The sequence below is a fragment of the Pinus tabuliformis genome, chromosome 4_1 (assembly GCF_031772625.1).
Source record: "Pinus tabuliformis cultivar Carrire ecotype Pingquan chromosome 4_1, CPIR1, whole genome shotgun sequence".
In the NCBI taxonomy this organism is placed as follows: domain Eukaryota; kingdom Viridiplantae; phylum Streptophyta; class Pinopsida; order Pinales; family Pinaceae; genus Pinus; species Pinus tabuliformis.
In genome coordinates, this window is record NC_142303.1 from 74,154,182 (window position 1) to 74,180,804 (window position 26,623).

Below are 26,623 nucleotides of genomic sequence, written 5' to 3' on the forward strand. Positions count from 1 at the left end.
GTCTAGAACATATTGCGACTGTCGGATTGTAAGTTACAAAAGTACATAGTAAAGAAACACACCTTACCTAACTCTACACTAGACCAAGTTATACTTAACTATTTCCTATGTGTCGGAATATCCTAATAGGGGTTAAAAAATAAGTTCTGAACCCTCAAAACCCACTTTTCCGACGTTTTGTGGAAAATGTGGCAATAAATTAAACCAAAATTTAAATAAATTGGAGAAATAAATATCCACACATGCTAAATGATGTGGAAATGAGGTGTAAAATAGTCAAGGAGTCAAAGCCAAGTTATAAAGTGATGTGGACCAAGGTTACTTGGGAGCAAGAGCGGGGAGTGACATTTTCAAAAGCTCTCGGTTTGGGAGCGAATTTTTATATAATATATATTTTATTATATTTTGATGCATATATGTCAACAAAAACCTGTAGAATGATGAAATATATATAAAAAGCATAAAAACATGGATTAAGCCATATACCATCAATCATCTAGAAGTTATAATCTTCATAAACCACGTCCACAAGTTACAAGTTCTCATTTCTATAACATGTAAGGGTTCACATAACTAAAATAACACCATGTGCAATCCATCTTTGAATCGAAAATATGTCAAAAAATAGGCTCTAGATGGCCTCTAGCATCCAAAAAAATCATGCTACAATAGATAGCTACATATCATCAAAGTGATTGCCTATCTTGGGATCTTTGTCATTGATATCACCCTCTAAGCAATTAACATAGGATAGAAAAAATGTAGCATGTCAAGTCAAGATTTTGTTTGAGTGATGGGTACATTTTTAGTAGGGTCATGATAGAGGAGTTCGATAACCAATGTCATTAACATCAAGGTACATAGAGGGCTTGGTGCTCTTGATTAAATACGAGTTCCATAACCTAGTACATGACAAAATCCAATGGAAACATTGCAATCCCCCCAATCTTGAAATCCTGAAAAATTGATAAATCTACTGGATTTTGAGTGAGATCTAAAATTTTATTTTCTCCATATGAAATCCAATGAGGTTGGAACCACTCTCAAACATCCTGAGTCATTCCATGGTAAATTTAAAAATTTAAGTAAAATGATGAAAATGAAAGATAAAGGAGAATGCCACTTTTACTTTAAGAATTTAACATTACCATGAAATGCATATCAATACTAGGGCCATAGGCTTGAATATTAGGTTGCCCTACTTAAAAACTCTTGTTTTTTCGAAAAACATTTGTGTATGGAACATCTTTGAGACAAAATATTTGCAAATAAACTAGGGAGCATATTTTTTTTTTGCGGGAGCGTACTCCCTGTTGAAGAATCAAGGGCAATTAGGTGTAGTGTGATTCTTCTTCATCCTGATAACAATTTGTGGAGTCTTTTTATTTTTTCTTGTTAGCTTAATCTTCTTCTTCTTCTTATTAATGCATGTGTGTGTACTTCATCAAACTGCTACCAAAAACATAAGAACAAGAACACAAGATGTTGGCTCTCTGCCAGGGCCAAAACCTCTCTTCTGTTAAGAGGAAAACCCTTTAGTAAGTTTCTTTTATTGAAGCTTCTTATTGATTAATGCCAAACCCTAGACCCTTGACAAGAATATCCTCCAAGCACAAGTCAAGTCCTTTCAAGATTACTTCTTTTTGCAACACTTTGTCCTCCTCCTTCCATCACTTGTATTTTTTCCTTCGACACTTCTCTCGACAACTGTAAAGACCTTAGATTGTATACTCTAGAATGACCCTTGACCTTTCCTCCCTTCGCTTGTGATGGAGCGTTTCTAACTTGAGGAGATGACGTTGTTGCCTCTCAACTGAGCCTTCTTCTCTTTCACAAATATTGCAGACTTAGAGAAATAGTAATGCAACCCTTGTTCTTCGCACGTGCGAGGGAATACCCTCACAAGAACTATGTTAAACTTCTCCTTCTCCCTTCGGTTGTATAGCCTTCTTCCACGCTTGAGTGAGAGGCCTTATAGGCCTAATGATCTAGCCCAACCAACGAGAATATATGACTGTGATAGAGGGTTGCTATGACAACAGAGAGACCCTCTCCTTATTTGCTCATGTGACTGTGTTTTAGCCCTAGAATAAACTTTTAATGGTCGGTCTTTTCTTCTTCTTCGCTTCATTAGAGGCTCCTTTCCTTCGCTCTTTTCCAACATTTTCTGGTCCCTTCACTTCGCTGATTTTAGAGAGGATTGCTTGATGTTGTGATGGAGTGGACAACCTCTATATATAGTGGACTGTCCAGACTCCATCCTTTTAGGTTGACTTGAAGGCCGACTAGCTGTTTGTAGGCCGACTTCTTGTCTTTGCTTCAGATAGCTTCTTTTGATGGTGCCACATGCTTGGAGGAGACTTGACTTTGCTTGGAGGGATATTCTTTGACTCTTGTACATACATATACATGGTGTAACATGCCTTTAAGGTCTTCAACATTTTCTTTTGACTATTTGACTCACCTATAGCACTTTAACATGCGCTAGACCTATTTCAATGAGCAAGAAACTCATTGACATATATTATAAAAATAATATTTCTTTTATTGAATAAATACAAATATCAAAAGTACATTTATGAAGACCGAACTATTGATTTGGAGTAGCATCGGATGTGCTCTAGCCACGAAATTTGGTGGAGAGGTTAGGGCACATGAGATCTCCAATACCCAGAAAGTGTTTGGGCAGATTCTAAATAGTTCAGGAGATATTAAAATAATTAATATTTTTAATGGAGTCCCTAAGTCTAAACTTAGGGAAATTAAAATATTAATGTGGATTAATATAAAACTGTGTAAGAATGGTCCAAAAGACATGGATCAAGCCAGATCTAATCTTAGTTGTTGATTAGGGACTTAATCTCGCCGTTGATATGTCAACGAGAAACGTATAAGAGGAGGCTTGAAGATCACTTGGAGAGCACACCAGATGATTAGTCATTCTATTCTCTTGAGCGGGGTTTGCTAAGAGAGATAAAGTCAGTGATCGGAGTTGCAGCTGAGGGGCAGCGAGTATAGAGAGACAGAGAGGCATAGATAGTGTCGGGAGATCAGCACAGGAGCCAAAGAGAGTGACATAGTAGCAGCCAGGGCTCACAGAGGGCTACGCAGAGGCAGCCAGGAGCTGCGCAGTGCTTCGGAGAGGCCAGCGTTGCTGACACAGAGGGCTAGAAGACTAACGCAGGGTCTCCTGAGGCTAACACAGGCCCATTCAGGGTGACGCAGGGCCAGCGCTGGGCAGAGAGAAACTGACGCAGTCCAGAAAGGCAGACACTGTGGTTTCTGGGGCAGATTGGAGTTGAGGAACTGCAGGAGGGTTTATCCGGGGTTTCAGCCGGGACATTTGTCTCAGACTGAGAGGTACTACTACCAAGGGCATTCTCTGTTGGGTAAGTCGGATTTGGCACCCAGATTGTACTCTGAAATTGCTTAATAAGAAAACCCTCAGATCGCTGCACCGGTTTTCCCGCATTGGGTTTTTCCGGGGACATTGGTCCAAAAATAACGGTGTCATTTTGTGTGCTTATTTCTGTTTCCTTCAGTTGATGATCTGTAATATGTTGAACATGCAGTAGTGTTTATTTTCAGTATTTACATTGTAAATAACTTGTTAAGTAACGGAACAAGTAGGTAGGAATAAATCAGTAAAGTGCATGGAGGGTTTCTAACGGGTAGACTTAGAAACTTCAACATGGTATCAGAACCAGGTTGCAGATCATAGGAGAACTGAGGACATCAGTCGAGCGGAGCAATAGCAACAGAAAACAGCTGTCCTGAGTGACATACGCTGTTTTTAGTAGAGCAGCAACAAGGGAAGGGTGACGCAGTGCTACGCAGAAGCTAGGAGGGCTAACGCAGTTGGCTGAGGAGGCCGGGTTGTTGGTGTCGGGATTGCGCAGAGCCTAGGAGCTCTCACCTTCAGGTTGCTGGGGTTTAGGAGGCTGTGGGAAAATTGCAGAGTGGAGCTGGTGAGGTACTGTAGTCAGAACATTACCTGACAGGGCAAGGGCAAGGCCAAGAGGAGGGAGTTGCTACCAAGGTTTTCTAGCTGAGAAATCCAGATTAGTGGTGCGGTTGCACAGATGATCAGTGTAGGGGGCATCTCGACATCGACAGAAGGATTTCCCGGAGGGAAACCGAGACTCAGAGGGAGTCACATTGAGATCTTCCAGGAGGGAAGTAGAAGAGCATCATGGCACTACACGGAGTAAGAGACCATGACAGACTGGATGAAGCATCAAACTTCGCAGTCTGGAAGGCCAAAATCTTATCCGTACTTGACAGAAATCGTGTCAAGCACTTCGCCTTGAAGACGATAGCTATCCCAGTCGACCTAGCTGAGAACGACAAGTACGAGGAGGCAATGGCGAGGGCCAAGAGCATCATCCTTGACAAGGTCAAGGACCATGTAGTACCACACATTGCCGAGAAGGAAACGACAAATGAGATATGGGAGGCCCTAAAGAAATTGTACCATGTTACTAGAAAATCAGTTGAGGTCATATCAGATGAAGAAGGGAGAACCGATTGACACCTTCCTTGGAGGACTGAATGAGATCCGAGATCAGTTGACTGCCATAGAAGCCACGCCGGATCAGGAATTGATGGTGAGGACAGCCCTGAATGCAGTCTCAGAAGACTGGGAGGTATTTGTCCAAAGTATACTGGGCAGAGGGACACTTCCACCTTGGGATGAGATGTGGGCGGCTCTTCGCCAAGAAGAGATCAGACGGCAGTCAAAGGCGGGAAGCAGTAGTAAGGGGATTAGAGTCAAAAAGGAAGAGGAGGAAGATGTTGCCCTAGCATCTGAGGGAAAGCAAGAAAAGCGGAAGAAGAAGGATCTCTCCAAGATCAAGTGCTTCCACTGTGGGGAGCTGGGTCATTATGCGACCCAGTGTCCAAGGAAGAAGAGTAAGGGAGAGTCTTCCGAGACTAAGGCAGCGCCAGCAAGGGCAGAGAAGGAAGTGGAGACAGACGATGACTGTGCCATGAGTGCACACGCACCACTTGAGCGGAAGTGGGGAGACATCGAGCTGTAGTTAGGCGGACTACAGGCGATGAGGGGCAGGATCCTTGAGGTACCCAACCTCTTGGATTAGACCTTGCTACGGGAGCCTTGAAGAGGAGTAGCAGGACTGGCTGATGTGGGTAGAGATGGATGCAGATGGAGCAGCAGAAAGAGCTACAGTGTAGGAGTCCCAAGACAGCATGAGGCTAGTAGGTTGCAGCAGTGTGAGAGGCACGAGAGTGTTGCACCAGTGCAAGATGGCACAGAGGGGGGTGCAACGGTGCGAGAAGCAGGGAGTTGTTGCAGCAGCGCAGAGGTCAGAGAGGGAGCACTTGTCAGCGGTAGAGGGAGCTTCAGCATCAGGAAGGTCTCTAGCCCAATAGAGAGTTTAGAGTTGGGAGATCAATAATTACTTCTCAGTAATTGAGTTGTAGTGCAGCAGTGGGCAGCACGATGCAGCATGATGAGAGGAGTTGCAGTGCGGATGCAGTGTTGGGAGAAAGGACCAGTAGCGACACGGATGCAGCAGTGGCAGTGGCAAAACCATGGGCAGCAGTACAGGATACAACAGTGCAGAGGATGGTGGGCAGCAGGCCTAGCATCAACACAGAGACCGATGACGGATGATCAAAGTAATACTCAGTGAGGAGTATTGCTAGAGCACAGTCCTCGCTAAGAGGGAGGGTTGATTTGGGGTAGCATTAGATGTGCTCTAGCCACAAAATTTGGTGGAGAGGTTAGGGCACATGAGATCTCCAATACCCAGAAAGGGTTTAGGCAGATTCTAAACAGTTCATGAGATATTAAAATAATTAATATTTTTAATGGAGTCCCTAAGTCTAAACTTAGGGAAATTAAAATATTAATGTGGATTAATATAAAACTGTGTTAGAATGGTCCAAAAGACATGGATCAAGCCAGATCTAATCTTAGCCGTTGATTAGGGACTTAATCTCGGCCGTTGATATGTCAACGAGAAAAGTATAAGAGGAGGCTTGAGGGTCACTTGGAGAGCACACCAGATGATCAGTCATTCTATTCTCTAGAGCGGGGTTTGCTAAGAGAGATAGAATCAGTGATCAGAGTTGCAACTGAGGGGCAGTGAGTACAGAGAGACAGAGAGGCAGAGATAGTGTCGGGAGATCAGCGCAGGAGCCAGAGAGAGTGACGTAGTAGTAGCCAGGGCTCACACAGGGCCACGCAGAGGTAGCTAGGAGCTGTGCAGTGCTTCAGAGAGGCCAGTGTTGCTAACGCAGAGGGCCAGAAGGCTGACGCAGGGCCTCCTGAGGGTGACACAGGTCCATTCAAGGTGACACAGGGCCAACGCTGGGCAGAGAGAGGCTGACGCAGTCCAGAAAGGTAGATGCTGGGGTTTTTGGGGTAGATTGGAGCTAAGGAACTGCCGGAGGGTTTATCCGGGGTTTCAGCTGGGACATTTGTCTCAGACTGAGAGGTACTACTGCCAAGGGCATTCTTTGTTGGGTAAGCCGGATTTGGCACCCAGATTGTACTCTGAAATTGCTTAATAAGAAAACCCTCAGATAGCTGCACCGGTTTTCCCGCATTGGGTTTTTCCGGGGACATTGGTCCAAAAATAACGGTGTCATTTTGTGTGCTTGTTTCTGTTTCCTTCAGTTGATGATCTGTAATATGTTGAACATGCAGTAGTGTTTATTTTCAGTATTTACATTGTAAATAACTTGTTAGGTAATGGAACAAGTAGGTAGGAATAAATCAGTAAAGTGCATGGAGGGTTTCTAACGGGTAGACTTAGAACTTCAACACGAACCTAGTTACATTTCCTTCAACACTCCTGAAGTTGCTTCCGAGAGGGGTGCGCTCTGGGAGCAGATTCGGGGGGGGGGGGGTGCGCTCCCCCACAACCTCGATGTGGACTAGGAATCAAGTAGAAACATGTGACAAAAAAAGGAAATTGAATTTCCTTGGAGGGGACTGTTACCCACCATTTTGTGGGAAATATCCCTAGGAGAAATTTTTTCTTCAAGATGGTCCTTAGCCGGTAGCCAACAGCCCCTTGTAGCCACCAACTAGCTCGTTGTGCCATTTCTCCACCACTTGAGCCATTCATGTGGGCCCTCACCCATATTTCATGATTGTATGTTTGAAGGTGGGTCTCCCGAACCTAAAGGTATGCCTTGTCATTTGGTAATTGAGTATTGTAGTTTGCTTATCATGGACAGTTTTGGGAACGAATTAATGGGGGGATTTGGCGGAAAGAATGGGCTAGGTATGTGCTCTTGTCCCCTAGACCCCTTTTGGATATTAACCTTGGATTCTAGTCCTGTGGGATCTCTTTCACTGACCATTTGGTTTTAGGGATGGTATTTCATGGGAAAACCTGATTTTGGTTGCATGGTCCTGCTCCCTCATCCACACATATTGCTCCCTTTCCACTCATTATAATTTTCTCAGTTGGGCCATTATCCCAGGACATGAGCCCAAGTAAATTCTGAATATTAATGAAAAACTGTTGATTGGGCAGAATCTGTTTGTGTCATCGTGATTGAGATTGGTTAATGTGAAATTTGCTTCTGCTAATTGAGTTAAGAATCTAGTTGTGCTTGCATTCAATAAATCTGCAATCTACTGGGTTAATGAATTTCCAGGTGCTAGGTTTGCAGAAAAATTAACAAATGCACCACCTTTTATCATATGCTTCATAACACATGATCTTTGGTCACTGCACTAGCGTCTAAACTTCAACATAAATGTGTCAAATCTTGTATTTTAGTGCTATACCTGGGATTATAGTACATTGTTAGAATATATCCCATGCAAATCTATACAACACAATTATGAGCCTTAAGTAACTTAATAAATATTTAAAATTTAACAATCTTTCAATCATTAACACCATATATGCCATATGTCTTAGGCCATGGAATATTAGAAACTATCACCATCAATACAATGTAGGTATCAAGTCAATCATTCCTTCAAGTCTTTCTTGATTACTCATGCATGGCCAATATCATGAGATTTGCCTGTAACTGTTGTGAAAGCTGAGGTGTTGATAGAAGGTTTTTCTTCATGTTGAAATTTGGTACCGGAGGACAGGTGGTTCCCTTAGGCTTTGATCTTTGGCCTAGGGAAAAGTGTCCAAAAGAATTTAATTTTTCTCCTAAAATGACTTTATAATTTTATAAAGTTAAATCTAATTTAAAAGTGACTTTAAGTGATAAAGTTATTAAGTTTAATTTTAAAGTGACTTTTATAAAGTCAATGAAAAATTAGAAAGGAAAAGTGACTTTGGAAATAAATGACTAAGTGGGTCTTTATTAAAGTGGGGTGAATTAAAAAATAGAAAGTGAGATTTAAATGAGTATTTAATCTCAACCATTGATCTAAATCTATTTCAGCCATTGGATTTAGAGATCACCCAAAAGTCACTTGGATCACCCAAAAGTCACTTGGAGTTATATTAAAGGAGGAAAATGAGGAAAAGGTCATTCATTCTTTCATGAGCAGATTGGGAGAAGGAGAGCAAGAGAGCAAGAGAGATTTCTGAGCAGGAAGGAGAAGGAGACAGCAGCTTGGCACACATTCCAAGGCAGCAGTTGAGCAGATTTGTACAGCTGATTCAGCACATAGTGAAAGGCAGATTTTTGCACAAAAATCGAGGAGCAATTTGCTGATTTTTCTGCACACAAAACGGAGGTCGTACAGCATTTATTGCTGTCCTGTTTGCTGTAATTTCTAGATTGCTGTGAGGCACGGGAAAGGAGATAAGTTGTAAATTTGCTCGCTGATTTTTTGCTGAATAATTCTCACTGTAAAAAGACAATTTTCAGAAATAAAGAAGAGCTCTCAAACTGGTTTTCCCCAAGAGTTGTAGGGGGTTTTTCCAGGGTCAAGTTGACCAAAAATATCAGTGTTTTAATGTGTTTTAATGGCTGTTTTTAATTGCTGATTTTTAATTCTGCAATTTCCAGCATTCTGAAAAATTTCCAGAATTTGTGTTTTCAGCAATATTTATTTTTTTCAGTCTGTTAAATGTATGGTTATGGGAATGGGCATTTAACTACATGGGAGAAATAAGGAGAAACTGAAAACCGGGGTGGGAAAACAGAAATTTTTACATGGTATCAGAGGTTGAGTGCTGAAGGGCAGTTTGGGACAGCAAAAGAAAAAAAATACAGTTGCTGATTTTTCACTCCGAAAATTCCAGCAAGCTGATTTTTTCATAAACAGCAGTTTTATCTTTACCACAACAGTGCTATTTTTCAGTTTTAGGACAGCAAGATGTCATTGGGATTGAGGGTGGAGGATAGGCTGGATGGGCATATAAATTACAGCGTTTGGAAGGAGAGAATGCAGAGTATCTTTGAGGAGGCAGAAGTCTGGGATATCATGGTGCATACCGCACAGAACCCTGTTGTTGTGCCCACTGATGTTACTCAGTTGGCTGAGTATAAAAAGAAGAACAATAAGGGTAAGAGGCTGATTCTAGACGGAATCAAAGACCATTGCATTCCTCATGTGAGAGGAAAGAGCAATGCCCATGAGATGTGGACAGCATTGTCCAATCTCTACCAGAGTACCAATGAGAACCGGAAGATGGTCCTGAAGGAGAAGCTGAAGAACATTAAGATGGGGAATGATAGTGCAGCTGGATATCTCACAAAGATTACCAATGTGAGAGATGAGTTGGCAGCGATTGGAGAGGCCATTCCATCCACTGAGTTGGTGCGTATTGCAGTGAATGGCCTCCCCCGTTCATGGTTGAACTTTGCTGATGGGGTTTGTGCACGTGAGACCCTTCCCACATGGGAGAGGTTTTGGGATGATTGTATTCAGACAGAGATCAGGAAAGGACAGCTTGGGGCAGCCAAGCCAGTTGAGTAGGATGAGGACGTAGCACTGGTGGCAGGAGGCAAGAAAGGCAAAGGGAAGAAGTAGGCTTCCACAAGCAGTGGTGGGGGCAAAGGCAAAGGTAAAGGTAAACAGGGTAACTCACAAAAGGACTATTCCAACGTGAAGTGTTGGAATTGTCAGAAGATGGGACACTATGCAGTTGTGTGTCCGGAGAAGAAGAAGAAGAAGGGGAAGAACCAGGATGTGGCAGCTTCAGCTGAGATTGAGGACTTTGCAGGTCGTTTTGACCGGGAGTTTGCGTTCACTACATGTGAGTCCTCTAGTGCAGGATCACCTGCCACACAGGTTCAGAGGGAGCATGCTTTTCCCTCGATTAGCGGAGCATCTTCAGGTATCTGGTATGTGGACAGTGGGGCTTCACGTCACATGACAGGAGTCCGGGAGTACTTCTCAGAGCTTTCAGAGAATGGCACTGATATTGAGGTAGTACTCGGTGATGACAGAGTTGTTAGAGCAGTCGGGGTGGGGACAGTGACATTTCAGAGGGAGTCCAAACCTCCCTTGAAGGTGTCAGAGGTTCTTTATGTGCCAGGGATGAGGAAGAACCTCATATCCGTCTCAGCTTTGGAGGACAGAGGATATGAGGTACTGTTCAGGGGAGGATAGGTGTTGATGTATCCCAGGGACGCTCCAGCTGATTCAGCTAGAGTGATAGGTGTACGCCATGCAAAGGTGTACAAGTTTGCATTTCAGCCCCTTTTGGCATTGAGCAGTAGTACCGACAGCAGAGCTAGCAGTTCTGAGCTGTGTGAGATTTGGCACCGCAGGATGGGACATATGTATCATGGAGCCTTGAGGACATTGCGGGAGATCACTACAGGTGTGCCAGATTTCAGTACTGATCACTTTGATACTTGCAGAGGTTGTGCGATGGGCAAGTTTGCCAAATCCCCTTTTCCCAGCAGTGACAGCAGAGCGACGGGGATACTTGATTTGATTCATTCCGATGTGAGCGGTCGGATGTCTCATGTTTCCTTGAGTGGATATGAGTACTATGTTTTATTCATTGATGATCACTCCAGGAGGACCTGGATTTATTTTTTGAAGACCAAGAGTGAGGTCTTCAAGCGGTTTCAGGAGTTCAGAGCTCTTGTGGAGACTCAGACAGGTCGAAAGATCAAGTCCTTGAGGTCGGACAATGGAGGAGAGTACACCCTTGGAGAGTTTGTTGACTATTGTGCGGAGGCAGGCATTAGGAGGGAGTTCACTGTTCCTTACAACCCCCAGCAGAACGGGGTTGCGGAGAGGAAGAACAGATCCATCATAGAGGCTGCCAAAGCCATGATACATGATCAGGGGTTACCATTGTTCTTGTGGGCAGAGGCCTGCAACACAGCTGTTTACTTGCAGAACAGGAGTCCGCATCGTGCTTTGGGGCACATGACTCCGGAGGAGGCTTTCTCTGGGAAGAAGCCTGATATTGGTCATCTTCACATCTTTGGATGCATTACATACTCCTATATACCCAAAGAGAAGAGGACCAAACTAGAGCCCACCGCAGAGAAGGGTATCTTTGTGGGCTACAGTGAGACCTCAAAGGCCTTTCGGATTTACATTCCTGCACAGAGGAGAGTTGTTGTCAGACGGGATGTGAAGTTCGAGGAGGACAGGGCCTTTAGGAGGTCACGGGAGTTAGAGTATCTGGATCAGCCAGACCCTCAGCAGCAGTTGAGTCAGTCGCAGGGATCCAGTGGGCAGGGATCAGGAGGATCAGGAGGTACATCTATGAGGATGTCAGGTCCGTCAGTGAGCAGTGGCTCATCGAGCCAGAGGGGGGGTGCTCCGGGCAGCATGCAGAGCAGTTCACAGAGCAGTTCACTAGGGAGTCCACTGATGGACAGTTCACACGGTACCTCAGCTTCTACAGGTTCAGGTGCAGGCAGGAGGACAACAGACAGACAGTCAGGAGTTCAGGCTACTGATGGTGATGAGGAGGAGGAGTTTCATTCTCCTATGGGAGAAGCATGCTCAGGGAAGAGGAAGCCCAAGTGGCTTCAGGACACCTTGAGAGATGCCACATCTGTTGCTGAGCCGAAGAGGCCGGTCAGAGAGAGTAGACCACCTGAGAGGTTTTGTAGTTATATGGCGATGGTTACCAGCATCCTTGACTCTGAGCCTTCTAGCTATGAGGAGGCAGCTAGCCAGCAGGTCTGGAGAGAGGCCATGCAGGAGGAGTATTCTTCTATCATGAAGAATGATGTTTGGGAGGTGGTGCCGAGGCCTGAGGGCAAATCCGTGGTTACTTCTAGATGGCTTTACAAGGTAAAGCATGCTGCAGATGGCAGCATTGAGAAATTCAAAGCGAGGTTTGTGGCTAGAGGGTTCTCCCAGGTAGAGGGAGTTGATTATGAGGAGACCTTCGCTCCCGTGGCTCGATATACTTCGATCCGCTCCATTATATCGATAGCAGCAGAGATGGGTTGGAAGATCCACCAGATGGATGTGAAGACCGCATTTCTCAATGGCTTCATACAGGAGGAGGTGTACATTGAGCAGCCACAGGGCTTTGAGGTGCATGGGAAGGAGTCCCATGTGTGCAGATTGAAGAAGGCCCTTTATGGCCTGAAGCAAGCTCCCAGAGCTTGGTACTCCAGGATAGATGCATACTTGCAGGGGATGGGTTTCACAAAGAGTGAGGCAGATCCGAACCTTTACTTTATTGTGATTGGTGAGGAGCCTCTCATTCTGGTGCTGTATGTGGATGACTTGATCATTACAGGTGCAGAGAGACTCATAGAGCACTGCAAGAGAGATCTTGCGGCGGAGTTTGAGATGAAGGACATCGGCTTGATGCATTACTTTTTGGGTTTGGAGGTGTGGCAGGAGGAGGGGCATTTCTTCCTGGGGCAGGGGAAGTATATTGTGGACATCCTTAGCAGATTCCACATGGAGGATTGTAGACCCATGTCGACACCGATGATCACCAACTGGAAGAAGCTTCATGCTTCGGATTCCGAGTTGGTGGATCCCACATTGTACAGGCAGCTGATTGGTTCCTTGATGTATTTGGTCAACACTAGACCAAATATCTGTTTTGCAGTCAACACGATGAGTCAGTTTATGTGTGAGCCTAGGAAGGTTCACTGGGTGGCTGCAAAACACATTTTGCGGTACTTGCAGGGGACAGTGGATTATGGTCTGGACTACAGGCAGGGAGATGGAGTGAGATTGGCAGGATACACTGATTCTGATTGGGCAGGTTGTGCTTCTGATAGGAAGAGCACTTCAGGGTGTTGTTTTGGGTTGGGTTCAGCAGTAGTGTCATGGTTCAGCCGGAAGCAGCAGTCAGTAGCACTGAGTTCAGCGGAAGCAGAGTATATGGCAGCCAGTCTAGCTAGTTGTGAGGCCATCTGGCTTCGCAAGATGTTGTTTGGCTTATTTGGTCAGCCGTTGAGACCTTTAGTGATTTACTGTGATAATCAGAGTTGCATTAAACTCACGGAGAATCCAGTATTTCATGACAGGTCAAAGCATATCGGGATCAGATATCATTTCATCAGAGACTATGTTCAGAAGGGAGCTGTGAAGCTTGAGTATATTTCCACTGATGAGCAGGTTGCAGATATCCTTACCAAAGCCTTACCACGGGGCAAGCATGTCTACTTCAGAGACAAGATGGGTGTGGTGAGGAACACCTTCCTCGGTAAGAGGGAGTGTTGAAATTTGGTACCGGAGGACAGGTGGTTCCCTTAGGCTTTGATCTTTGGCCTAGGGAAAAGTGTCCAAAAGAATTTAATTTTTCTCCTAAAGTGACTTTATAATTTTATAAAGTTAAATCTAATTTAAAAGTGACTTTAAGTGATAAAGTTATTAAGTCTAATTTTAAAGTGACTTTTATAAAGTCAATGAAAATTTAGAAAGGAAAAGTGACTTTGGAAATAAATGACTAAGTGGGTCTTTATTAAAGTGGGGTGAATTAAAAAATAGAAAGTGAGATTTAAATGAGCATTTAATCTCAACCATTGATCTAAATCTATTTCAGCCATTGGATTTAGAGATCATCCAAAAGTCACTTGGATCACCCAAAAATCACTTGGAGTTATATTAAAGGAGGAAAAGGAGGAAAAGGTCATTCATTCTTTCATGAGCAGATTGGGAGAAGGAGAGCAAGAGAGCAAGAGAGATTTCTGAGCAGGAAGGAGAAGGAGACAGCAGCTTGGCACACATTCCAAGGCAGCAGTTGAGCAGATTTGTACAGCTGATTCAGCACATAGTGAAAGGCAGATTTTTGCACAAAAATCGAGGAGCAGTTTGCTGATTTTTCTGCACACAAAACGGAGGTCGTACAGCATTTATTGCTGTCCTGTTTGCTGTAATTTCCAGATTGCTGTGAGGCATGGGAAAGGAGATAAGTTGTAAATTTACTCGCTGATTTTTTGCTGAATAATTCTCACTGTAAAAAGACAATTTTCAGAAATAAAAAAGAGCTCTCAAACTGGTTTTCCCCAAGAGTTGTAGGGGGTTTTTCCAGGGTCAAGTTGACCAAAAATATCAGTGTTTTAATGTGTTTTAATGGCTGTTTTTAATTGCTGATTTTTAATTCTGCAATTTCCAGCATTCTGAAAAATTTCCAGAATTTGTGTTTTCAGCAATATTTATTTTTTTCAGTCTGTTAAATGTATGGTTATGGGAATGGGCATTTAACTACATGGGAGAAATAAGGAGAAACTGAAAACCGGGGTGGGAAAACAGAAATTTTTACACTTCATACCATAACTAAATCAAATGAGTATAAGATGACTTGTGTCAAAGCATTCAATACTTGGCCCAAGTCATAGATGATATAAAATGCATGTGATTTCCATCAAAACTTCTTCTAATGGAATCCCTGCCTATCTTCATAATTAAATTTTGAGGCAATGTGAGAGATAATGTTTTAGTTTGGGACTTGCAACTCTTTGCAGGCTTTAAATTGGTTGGACCATAGTTTGGGTTAACAACTGGATGTTGGTCTATGAGTAACTGGTACTAAATACTTAGGGCTTCCACTGGTTGCCTCTTCTCATTTCAGTATCAACTCTTATCTTTTTTGTTGGAGGATCAGGTGTGTCTTTCCTCCACAGGATCATCAGATATCTTCCTTTGCAAATCCACTTTCTGCGGAGTAACCATTTCAATATCCAGATCACCTATATGCTTTGATGATGATTGCTGCTACTCCTGTAAGATATGTTGCACTTCTGCCTAAGATTCTTTGTTTGCCAATTTCTCTGTTTCTGCGTCTAAATGTTTATCATATGCTACTAAACCAACTACATACCACATGTTCGAAATTATTTCACATGGATCATATTGCCAAAAAGCATATTCCTCAAAACCCAAAACTTCTAATGTATTTTTAATAATTGAAAAGGTTCGAAACATGTAGACTCAATAAATATAATGTGATTTCTACCGAAAGTTTTCTAATATACAAAATATGGATCAACTCGAATTCTGAAAAAAGAAGGTTGCTCTAGTTCTGACAACAAAAAAAACGAATTCAACTAGCATGTTAAAAACAACTTTCTTATTTTTTGAAATGAAATGTATGGCCTGAGTTAAGTATTTGACGAGTGAATTCTAGAGCAATAGTTCCTGGAGTTAAGTAGACATGCAATCTGTAAGGTTTCAATTCTGACCCATAGATTCTCAGCACTCTATAATCTTTTGAAATATAGCAGTCCCCACACTAAAATTGTTGATTAGTCTGCAATAAACATTTACATTCAGGGGATATTCTAGGAGATTCATTGAAGAATAAAGTATGTACCACAATCATGAAATCATCAACAAGGACCTTGAAACCATTCAGTTGACCATGATCCCTAACAACTTGAGTCCACTCAAAAACCTGAAGTGATCTTCCATCCTGATCTTCTCTCCTTAATGCCCAAAATATATAGACTGATAATATATAAGCAGATTGAAGAGATAAAGTGTTTTAGATTCAGCTCTTTAAAGTTAAGAAACTGCTTATGAATTATGTTTGATAAATGACCAGCATAATTGTATCTGGTTGAATGAGCTACTTTATGGGCAAATCCTAGAATAGCATCATCAGCGAAACTCATATCCTAAAATGATTCACATCATAGCTATCAATTCTTTGATTGATTCCTTAATGAGGAATTTAGGGGAAGTTTTCTCATCTTCCTGCTAGGACATTTTTATCCTCTTCCTCCATGTCCACCTCTATCTCTGATATTGGTGCAGGTTGTTCCTCCTACCCCTTTCATTCTGCACTTGCCTATGATGTGGCTAGCCTTTTATTTTGTTATTTTTAGGTCTATGTTTTTTGTTACTTCTTTCATTCAGTAGTTTAGCCTCTTTTAGCTTTATGCTTTACCTTTTAGCCTTTAACAGCTAGCTTATTGGAGTTGTTTTGGCACTGCTACAGTATGTCAATACTAATTGTACTTGTGAGTCCGTTTGACCTACCTTTGTGGTCACTTGTGGACATTAATAAAATTGTATTATCTTATTTATGAGCTGTAGACCAGTTGTTTTGTGTGGGGTTTAGTCCCCATAAGGTCACTGGTTCAGATCTCATGGGGAGGGGTTGAGGTTGGGAGTTACTTGTTAGGGATAAGAACTGTTCCATAGGGCATCTGGGCTCGATTGAGCCTCACACAATCCTGGTGACAGCATCACGCAGGTGAGCAGATCATTCTTTCATTCAACATTGTGTTGCCCCCGGCCTAGGCTCAGCCTAGCTGGAAAAATAAAAATAAAAATTGTGTTATCTTATTTTATCCAGAGTACACATTTTCTGAGAATAGCATTTCAATGACAGCTTATTACATAATGTTGCTTTGATTTACATGCGATTAAAGATTAATTTTTTTTTAGAAGAGAAGAAAATACTGTAATGGCAGTGGTTGGTTCAATGCTTGTGCACAATTCACTGATAATGTTATAGGAATCAGCCTAATGAGTTGCTAAAATCTGTGTCGGAGTATAATTTAGGGCATTGTCTTAATTTTTTTTGACAATGAGCTTCTTTTTCTGCAGGAGTATCCACCTGGTGTGCTTATTATTCCTATGAGCAGTTTGACAGCAAAGCCATTCAGAAAAACAAATTTAGTTGTCTTTGCACCTGATAATTGTTTGGATATTGTTTACCACGATTCAAAGTTTGCAGCCTATGGAGATGCTTTAATCATGGATCCTGGATGCCATTACAGAGTCCATGACCAGGTACATAAAGCTACTTCCCAGAACTGTTAGGATTTCATAAACGACAGTTGAAATTTTAAGGATCCGAACAGTAATATAGTAGGAAAAGGGTTATAAGAGATGTAATATTATAGGATGATTTTGCCCTAGGTTTCCTTATTAACTAGGGGTTCACATAATTCCCTTTATTTATTTTTGGAAATAATACAGAAAAAAAACTAAAATACTGCATTCTTCAGTAAAGCATATCTGTTCTTTTCAACATCACAAATAACATTCAATATAACGGCGTCGCAAAGCCAATAGTACCAAAATAGTCCAGATACAACCGTTCTGCTATTTTCCAAATAATTCCAGTGTGATCTTGAATTCGACAGAGATTACTAACCAGAATCCGAGTTATTCTAGACTAATTTCTGACTTGGAAAAGAAAAACCTTTTTTGAGTCCTGTACAGAAAGACATCTGAACTGCTTCAGAAAGGGTGATCCAATCCCTGTTTCGGCCTTCGACTTTGCTCAAAGCTTACTGTCTCCAGGGCCAAACCTTCTTCTTGTGCATGCTCACCTTCCGATCTCCGTGGTAAATCCTGAGACCCGAACCATTGATTGCAGCAATGATTAAACATCCAATAGTCTGTTCCAGTGCAGGGATTTGCTATCTTCGATTTCAGCTCCAGAGTACTTGGAATTGCCCTTGCACGGATGCCCTAGAGAGTGATATATCATTTTATCATTCTTCACGTTATATCGTTCTTCACGTTTGATATTGGACCCCACTGTAGGCCACGGTTACCGCGACCTACGCTGCACAGACTCAGATTCGTGTAATCAGTTGAATTTCAAAACTTATTCTGTGCCCCCCCAAAATGACTCGCTACTTCAACTGATTTATGATGGCATTCTTCTGACAAGACCTGCTGAATGGGACAGAGACTACTTTTGCCATCTACAAACTGCTTCAGGACGGTTTTTGGTTGCAGTGCCACTGCCTTAGGAGATTAACACACTGTTTCGCTAACCCAAAACGACTGCAGAAAACTCGCTTCACAGGAAGTGCTTATAACGGATGATGTCCAGCCTCAGAGGTACCTCGGCATATATGTTCAGAGAGAATTGAAAACCCGTTGCTGACTTGGCCTCAGGAAGATCTGCCTAGAGCAGAATAAATTCGCTTGCTAGACTATTCGTTTCTGTTTGAGGGTAGACTTGCATGAATGCAAGGGATTTTGATCTCTTTGACCTGCTTACGAATTAGTTTCTGTTTGCCTCAGACCTTCTCACAAGACTTTGCTGCTCCTTCAGATGGTTAGTTCCTTATGGCTAGAACAAATAAACAAAGAGAAAATAGATTGAAAACTTGGCTGCTTCCTGAGATAGATGCTTCCTGTGCCAGAACAAGGAAAGGTGACTAGGTAGGGTGGGATCACCTCCACTGAAACTAGTCTAAGAGAAAATCGGTTATTCAACCCTCAGAGCTTCAGGCTCAACAAACAGAGATGAAATAACCCAATTTATGTCAAGCCTCAAATGATTCTAAGTCTCTTATACTTATAGATTTTCGTGAGGGGGTTCTCTCTTTAATTAATTGAGTAATGTTGTTATGAATAAAATATATAAAATAATACAAATAATGTAAACATTAATAATAATAAATAATGATAAATTTACTAGTAGTTAATAATGAAGAGGCATGTCTTTAAGCACATGACCGCTCATGAAAGGGTACCAGCCTAGGTATATATATAGGACCCTCAGTTTTAATCTCATCATCTCATCAATTCTTTTATATAATCAATATACAATTACTTGTCCTACAATGGATGTCTTTGTCTTCGAAGTATTCTGAAGATTACTTTGCTGCATTTATGAACTTTGTTCGTTACATTGGTATCAAAGCCATGTTGGCTGATCACCGGGCCTTTGGCCATCAAGTCTTCATCAGCGTTCTTGTCATTACAAATTGAAGCATTTTGCTGCACAATTTTGGAGTTTCTTTCTTCGCTAGTATCGTCATTCAGGCCTTTGTCCATAAAGGAATAATTAAACAAAAAAGGGGGCCCTTTCGCCATTACTTATAAAAAAAATCATTAAAAAAAATTATTATAAATAAATAAAAAATAAAATAAAAAAAGAGAAAAGTCAAACAGAAAAAAAGCGCACCTCACTTGGTCTGTCGTCGTTGCAGCTATTGTTAGCACCCGCCCTTAGAGTCGCAACAAACACTACCATGCCCTTTTTGTCCGATGCAACTTGAGGTTGCCATTGCCCGCCATTCGTTGGCCCTCTCTGACCACACTATCATTTCTCGCTGACCACACTACAGCGGCTGCCACCGCTCCTCATTAATCCCGATCCACACAACCGCCACCAGTTCGCTGACCCCCGCATGCAGTCACCACCTATGACTGTATTACCAACTGCAACTAGACTGCCACTGCTACCGCCACTGACCAGACTACCACTGCAACCAATTGTTGTCACCACTCCGAGCTATTGCTTCGTCGTTGTTATTGTTACACAATTTTCTGCCCAACCAACCTCGCTCCTCAACCGCCCGACAACTGCCATTCCTGGCAACGCCTACCGTCTTTCGAGTCGCCCTAACAACCACAAGAGTCAGCATATGCAACCATCACTTGCATATCCGTCGTCCAACATACTAACAACCTTGTCGCTAACCATTCTTACCATTTCAGCCAACAAACATCCTGCAATTGTCACTTGCAGCACCAGGTCCGCGCTAAGCCCATTGCCCCTCCGTTGCCTTTGCCTGCGTCCAATTCTAGTCTTCCTCGTAGCCATTTCCCTGCGAAACTCCACCGTCGTAGACACTCACCTCGACAACTTCATTCACTGGACCGTCATGTCGTGGGCCATGTTACCCACCACTTCGTGGGTGATATCCTTAGGAGAAATTTTTCTCCATGATGAGCCTTAGCCGGCAGCCAGCAGCCCCTTGATGCCTCCTACTAGCTCGTTGTGCCATTTCTCTGCCACCTGAGCCAGCCATGTGGTCCCTCACCCACCTATATTTATCGTATGTTTGAAGGTGGGCCTCCCAAATCTAAATGTATGTCTTGTCATTTGGTGATTGAGTATTGGGTTTACTTATCATGGATACTTCTGGGTATGGATTGATGGGGGGATTTGGCGGAAAGAGTGGGCTTAGTTTGTGCTCATGTCCCCTTGATCTCATTTGGTTGTTACCCTTGGATCTTTGTCCCGTGGGATCTCCTTTATTAACCATTTGGTCCTAGGGTGGTACTACTTGGGAAATCTCGATTTTGGGTGCATGGTTCCGCTCCTTTATCTGCACATATCAGTCCCTTTCCACTCACTATACCATCCTATGAATACAGGAATGGAGCCCTTCCAACACCTTGACATCAAAATCAAAGCCGTATTTGTATGAAAATGCAGGGTTGAGGAAGAGTGCTACTGCATGAATGCGTCAATGAAGCATCCTTGTCCACCGACTATCAAACACATTCCATAACATGATCTATTTGTTAAGCCCAACAGAACCCTTGTTTGCATAATAAGCATGAATGGCCTCCCTGGCCCTATCCATGGCCTCATACAAATAAACCATTGCAGGCTTCTCGCCATCTACCAATCTCAGAGCCTTTACTATAGGTTCACTAACTGAGCACACTTCTTCTACTCCCTGCCAAAATGTGTCAGTGTACACCATTTTTGCAATGGCTCTCCCATCCTGTCTCTAGCCGTATCTACATTCACACCACTTATCAGAGACAAACATTTGCGTCAACTCAAACTGACATCGAAGCAAAGGCTGAAGAGTAATAAAGTTGGTGGCAAAACGTATGGTTGCAGGACACCGCAACTCCTTGTTTCTAGTGTATCTCCTCATTAGGCTAAGAACACAAGCATGGTTATATATAAACTTGGGGATGCTCCTAGCCATATTAATCACCTCCTTGATGAAGGAGAGTCTCCCCTTATCCTCAAGCAATAAATCAATACAATGTGCTGCACATGGAGTTCAGAACAAAGTGCGATGCCTCTCCATAAGCATCTTGCTGACAGACACATAATTAGCTGCATTATTTGTTATGACTTCCACCACATTTTGCACACCAATCTCCCAGATGAACCCATCTAACAACTCACATATCAGTGCTGCATCTTTTATATGTATTGATGCATCTACTAATTTAATAAACATGGTACCTTTAGGTCAATGTACGAAGAAATTTAGAAGGGTCCTACCCTTCCTATCTATTCAACCATCAGACATCACTGTGCATCCAGACACCTCCCATGTCTGTTTCAAGTCCGCTAATCTAGAGTTGATGTCCTGCGTTTCTGCTTGGAGGATTGGCCCTCGCAACTCCTCTTATGTAGCACTTTTGTACCCTAGGCCCACAATAGCAATAACATCACACATTCGCTGCCAAAATGGATTAGTTTTGGTGATGCTGAGAGGTAAGTCGCTCCAAAAAAGATACCTCTCCATAAGTCTATTTGCTTCTTTCTTTTCCTTTTTTCTAACCACTGATTTTATGGAAAGTTGTGTTCCATGTCCGGTTTGTGGAACAAAAAAGGATGACCTCCCACTTCCAGTAACATTAACACTGGTAGGTGACGCTGTGGAGCCCCTCGCACCACCCTTAGCGTCAAAATCAGAAGAAGATATCCCAAAAGATTTATCTGCACGTTCAACCTTGTTTCTTTCTGCCTCTTCTTTCTTTCTGTCTTTTCCCTCAATTGCTTGATGTTAAAATTGGCAACTAGGGCCAAACTCCATGTGGGTCATCTTATTTATGGTAGCTGATATTTTTCTTGGATTCCTCTCCTCGAGAGGTGTAGGATTGATCTAATGATCATCCGATTCTGACATGTATTCATGGAGATATGAATTTATTTGTATTTCTTGACAGTTTGTCAAGGTCGGCCAACAAGTTAAATTGTGTTGCACACCCCCAACTAACCTCAACGTTGCATATAAAAGGAGGAGACATTGTGTCTCATTTCACTCACTCACATCCTCTCATCTCTTCCTTGTCTCTTGGGTATACACAAGGAAGGAGGACGCAGATTAGGGCAGCAAGGACGCATGAGGGTACAACCATCTGTTTGGGGTGATTTAGGGCTGCTTTGACCAACGCCTCACCCTCTTTGACTGCGACTTTACATGGGCAGCCTCTCCTAGGCTAGATGAAGTGCTATGTTGACTTTTGGAGGGCTGATTTGGGACGACGTTGATTGGTTATGGCTGGCAATAGGTTGCTGTAGCTTTCATTGCTGATTTGTCCCTCTTACTTGGACTGTTTTGGGCTGCACATACTTGCTGTTGGAGGTCGAGTTCTCCTAGGATATCTTAAGGTCATTGGTGAGTTGTTTGACTAGCTTTGACCTTGTTGATTTGATTTATGCTGTTGCTGTTATAAATCACAAATTTGTGATATTGTACTATCTCTATCTCTCTCTGCTGAATTATTGAAGAATATAGAAGAATTGATCAAAGGGTTTCCCCGCATTGGGGTTTGTCCCTGGCTAGCTGCCACATCTTGTGTCTCTTGTCTTGGCTTGTCTTTTGTCGATTTTATTTATGTTCTATCAACATTTTACTTATATGTTAATGTGATTTCTATACTGAGAATTGACATTGGGCTAATAAGAAGAATTGAAGTAAATTGCTCTAAGCATAGAACATACCATAATTTAACATGGTATCAGAGCTGAGGTGAAGACAAAGCCCAAGCAAGAGCAAGAGCAATCACCAAAGACAGTTGGAAAAAGTCAAAAGGCTTCATGGGTTCCTCATCACACTTCCCTGTCGAAGACAAGCTCTGTGAGAAGTCTGACTATCATGGATGGAAGATGTCTCTTGATCTGACATTGGAAGAGCAGGAAGTGTTGGATTATGTGAGAGGCAGAATTACGAAGTCTCTATCAAATGCACTGGCTTCTACAAGGAACAAGTACACTAAGGGTGAAGTCAAAGTGAAGAAGATCATCTAGGACTCTATTGACAAGCGTCTGGTGGCCTACGTTTCCGAGTTGAACACCTCCAAGGAGATCTACGATAGACTGGTAAGCTTGTTTAAAGTTAGTGATGCAAATCAAGTTTTGTTCCTCAAAAATAAGCTGAAGGATATTAAGAAGGGCAAAGACGAGGATATTCAATCCTATTCCTTAAGGATCACTGAGATCAAGAATGATCTCCTATCGATTGGAGAAGTCATTGCTGACAGGGAACTAACTATCACTTCTCTTGGAGGGCTCCCATCCGAATGGTATGTATTTAGAACCACTCTTCTCAACAACGATCGAATTCCGGGGTTCGAGGAATTGATGTTCAGATGCATTCAAGAAGAGACAAGGATGGTGGAGCAAGAAATGCCTTCAAGCAAAGGCAACCTCACTTCTTTCTCCTCTCAAGCTAAAAGGAGAAATAATTCTAGGTCTAAATTCAAAGGAAAGGCCGGATCGAATGGTAGAAGAAAGGGAAGATGCTTCTCTTGCAATAAATTTGGCCACTATGCGAGGGAGTGTCCAAATAGGAACGACACATCTCATGACGATGATCAAAATCATTCCCGAGGCAACTCCAACCACAATCAAAGGAATGGTAGGTTGAATGGCAAAGGAAAGAGGAATGCCGTTAATCAAGGAAGTGGTCAACCCTCCAAGAAAGTAAGGAACTCTAGGTATGAATCAAATGTTGTTAACAATAAGCAAGATGAATATTATTTGATATCGGCCCTCTCCACTACCTCTCGTCCAGACCCATTGGATAATTAGCTTGTTGATAGTGGTGCCTCAAGGCAATTCACTGGTTACAAGGAAGCTCTCCCTAATCTGATAGAGAAGGTGACAAACTTGGACATTATTCTTGGAGACAATTCCACCTATCCCGTGAAGGGTGTAGGGAATGTTACTCTTCAATTAAATCAGGTAACACAATTCATTTGCAAGAAGTCCTATATGCACTTAATCTCAAGAAGGACCTGGTGTCCATTTCGGCAATGGAAGACAAAGGCTAGAAGGTGGCCTTCATCGATGGCAAGGTATGTGTGTGGAAAAAGAATTTTAAAGATGCTTTCACTCTTGGGTTTCGAGTTGACTCTTTATATCAAGTTGGAGGAAGTCCGTTGGGAGTCATGTCTTGCGACACATCTCTCCAATCTGAACTATGGCATTGGAGGTTTGCCCACCTTCATTGTAAGGCTCTACCTGATGTGAGGCAAATGGTGACAGGGATCCTCGAGTTCAAAATAGAGCATGAAGGTGTATGTCCGGGATGTGCCGAAGGAAAGCTCAAAAGGGGACCATTCCCCTCAAGCCATATCAAGACCTCCGACATTTTGCAGTTGGTTCACTTCAACATATCTGGTATGATGCCCGTGAACTCTTTGGGAGGATATTTATATTATCTCACTTTTACAGATGACTATCTCGCAAGACTTGAATATACTTCTTGAAAAGGAAGGATGAAGTGTTCTCCTGGTTCTGTCACTTCAAAGCCTTGATTGAGAATCAAACCGAGAAGAGGATAAAGATCTTAAGGACTGATAATAGGACCGAGTATGAATCCAATAAGTTCCATGACTTTTGCAAAGAGGCTGGCATTAAGAGGGAGACCACAACACCATACACTCCTGAGCAGAATGGTGTGGCGGAAAGGAAGAATCGTACGATTGTGGAAGCTGTTCGTGCCATGCTCCATGATCAAAGGCTTCCGAAGTTTCTATGGGCCGAAGTTGCGAATACCGCTGCATATGTTCAAACCGATGTCCTCATCAAGCATTGGATTCCAAGACTCCCAAAGAGATGTTCACTGGTAAGAAACCTGATGTCTCTCATTTTAGAATTTTTGGAAGTCCCATATATTTTCATGTGCCGAAAGAGAAAAAGAGCAAATTGGGTGCATCTGGAAAGAAGGAAATCTTCGTGGGCTATAGCGAAAATCCTAAGGGCTATAGAATCTTTGTGGCTGGTCAAAGGGAAGTCGAGATTAGTCATGATGTCACATTTGATGAAGATATGGCTCTTAGCAAGGTTGACAATCTTCCTATTCTAAGGAAAACTAAAGAAGCTGACACTAGGAAGCCGGATGGAAAGGAAGATGAGATGGTGTCCGAGGTGGAAGAACCTATGGATCCTATTGATCCCCTTCTGCAAGAGCCTTCCTCTTCTAGGAAGAGGCCCTCATGGCTTAGGGGGACACTTGATGATGCCGAAGGACATATTGCACCCATAGGAACTTTTCGTGAAAGTAAGAAGTCAACCATGTATCAGGGATACTTGACCATTATGAGCACCATCATTCAAAATGAGCCTTCATCATTCGAAGAAGCCGTGAAGCATCAAGTATGGAAGGATGCTATGAATGAGGAATACGAGTCCGTCATGAAGAACGATGTCTGGGATGTGGTCCCCAGACCCTAGGACAAAACAGTTGTCACCTCGAAGTGGCTTTACAAAATAAAGCATGGAGCTGATGGGAGTGCTAAAAAATATAAGGCTCGCTTTGTTGCTCGAGGCTTTTCTCAAAAGGAAGGTGTAGATTATGACGAGATATTTGCATCTGTTGCCTGATACACCACCATCCGCTCGATCATCGCCCTCGCTGCTTCGCAAGGATGGAACTTACATCAGATGGATGTCTAGACCGCGTTCTTGCATGGTTCTATTAAAGAGGAAGTCTGTGTGGAACAATCTGAGGGGTTTGAGATTCATAATCGGGAATCTCACGTATGCAGGTTGAAGAAAGCTCTCTATGGGCTGAAGCAAGCACCCTGAGCTTGGAATGAGAGGATCGATAGCTACTTGATGAAGCTGGTATTCACTAGGAGTGAAGCTGATCCAAACCTTTACTTTAAGGTTGAGGATGATAAGCCTCTCATACTGGTGATGTATGTTGACGACCTCTTCTTGACAGGTGCAGGCCCTCTCATTCACAAATGTAAGAGGGAGTTGGTTTCCGAATTTGAGATGAAGGACCTAGGACTGATGCACTATTTCCTAGGGCTAGAGGTCTGGCAGAAGCCAGGAGAGATTTTCCTATCTCAAGGAAAATACGTGGTGAAGATATTGGAGAGATTCGGTATGGTGGACTGCAAGCCCGTGACTACCCTGATGGAGATTAACTTCAAGAAGTTATGCGGTAGTGCTATCGGACCTGCTTTGGTAAATGCTTTCGAGTATCGTCAACTCATAGGAGCATTGATGTTCTTGGTGAACTCCTGTCCGGATATATGTTTTGCAGTCAACACGTTGAGCCAATATATGGTTGAGCCTCATCACTCACATTGGATTAGTGCCAAGAATCTTCTGAGATATCTTCGGGGCACAATCACTCATGGGTTGAGATACACTGCCAGAGATGTGAGGCTACATGGATATTCCGATGCTGATTGGGCAGGCAGTGTGGTGGACCGAAAGAGTACTTCCGGGCGTTGTTTCTCTTTGGGTTCTGCGTCGATCTCCTGGATGAGCAGGAAGCAGAAGTTGGTGGCTTTGAGCACCGCTGAGGCAGAGTACATTGCTGCGAGTATGGCCTCTTGTGAGGCTGTCTTGTTGAGGACGCT

General features: G+C 42.8%; 1 protein-coding gene across 3 annotated transcripts in view; it reads left to right on the plus strand.

Annotated features, from left to right (window-relative positions):
* The window catches only part of LOC149174219 (Metallo-hydrolase/oxidoreductase superfamily protein), a 460,911-nt gene that overhangs the window by 110,728 nt on the left and 323,560 nt on the right, over positions 1-26,623 (plus strand). For all 3 annotated transcript variants that reach the window (XM_089419245.1, XM_089419244.1, XM_089419243.1), the window contains exon 4: positions 16,898-17,083. In XM_089419245.1, coding sequence (XP_089275371.1) covers positions 16,898-17,083 — 186 coding nt within the window. The remainder of the gene's footprint in view (positions 1-16,897; positions 17,084-26,623) is intronic.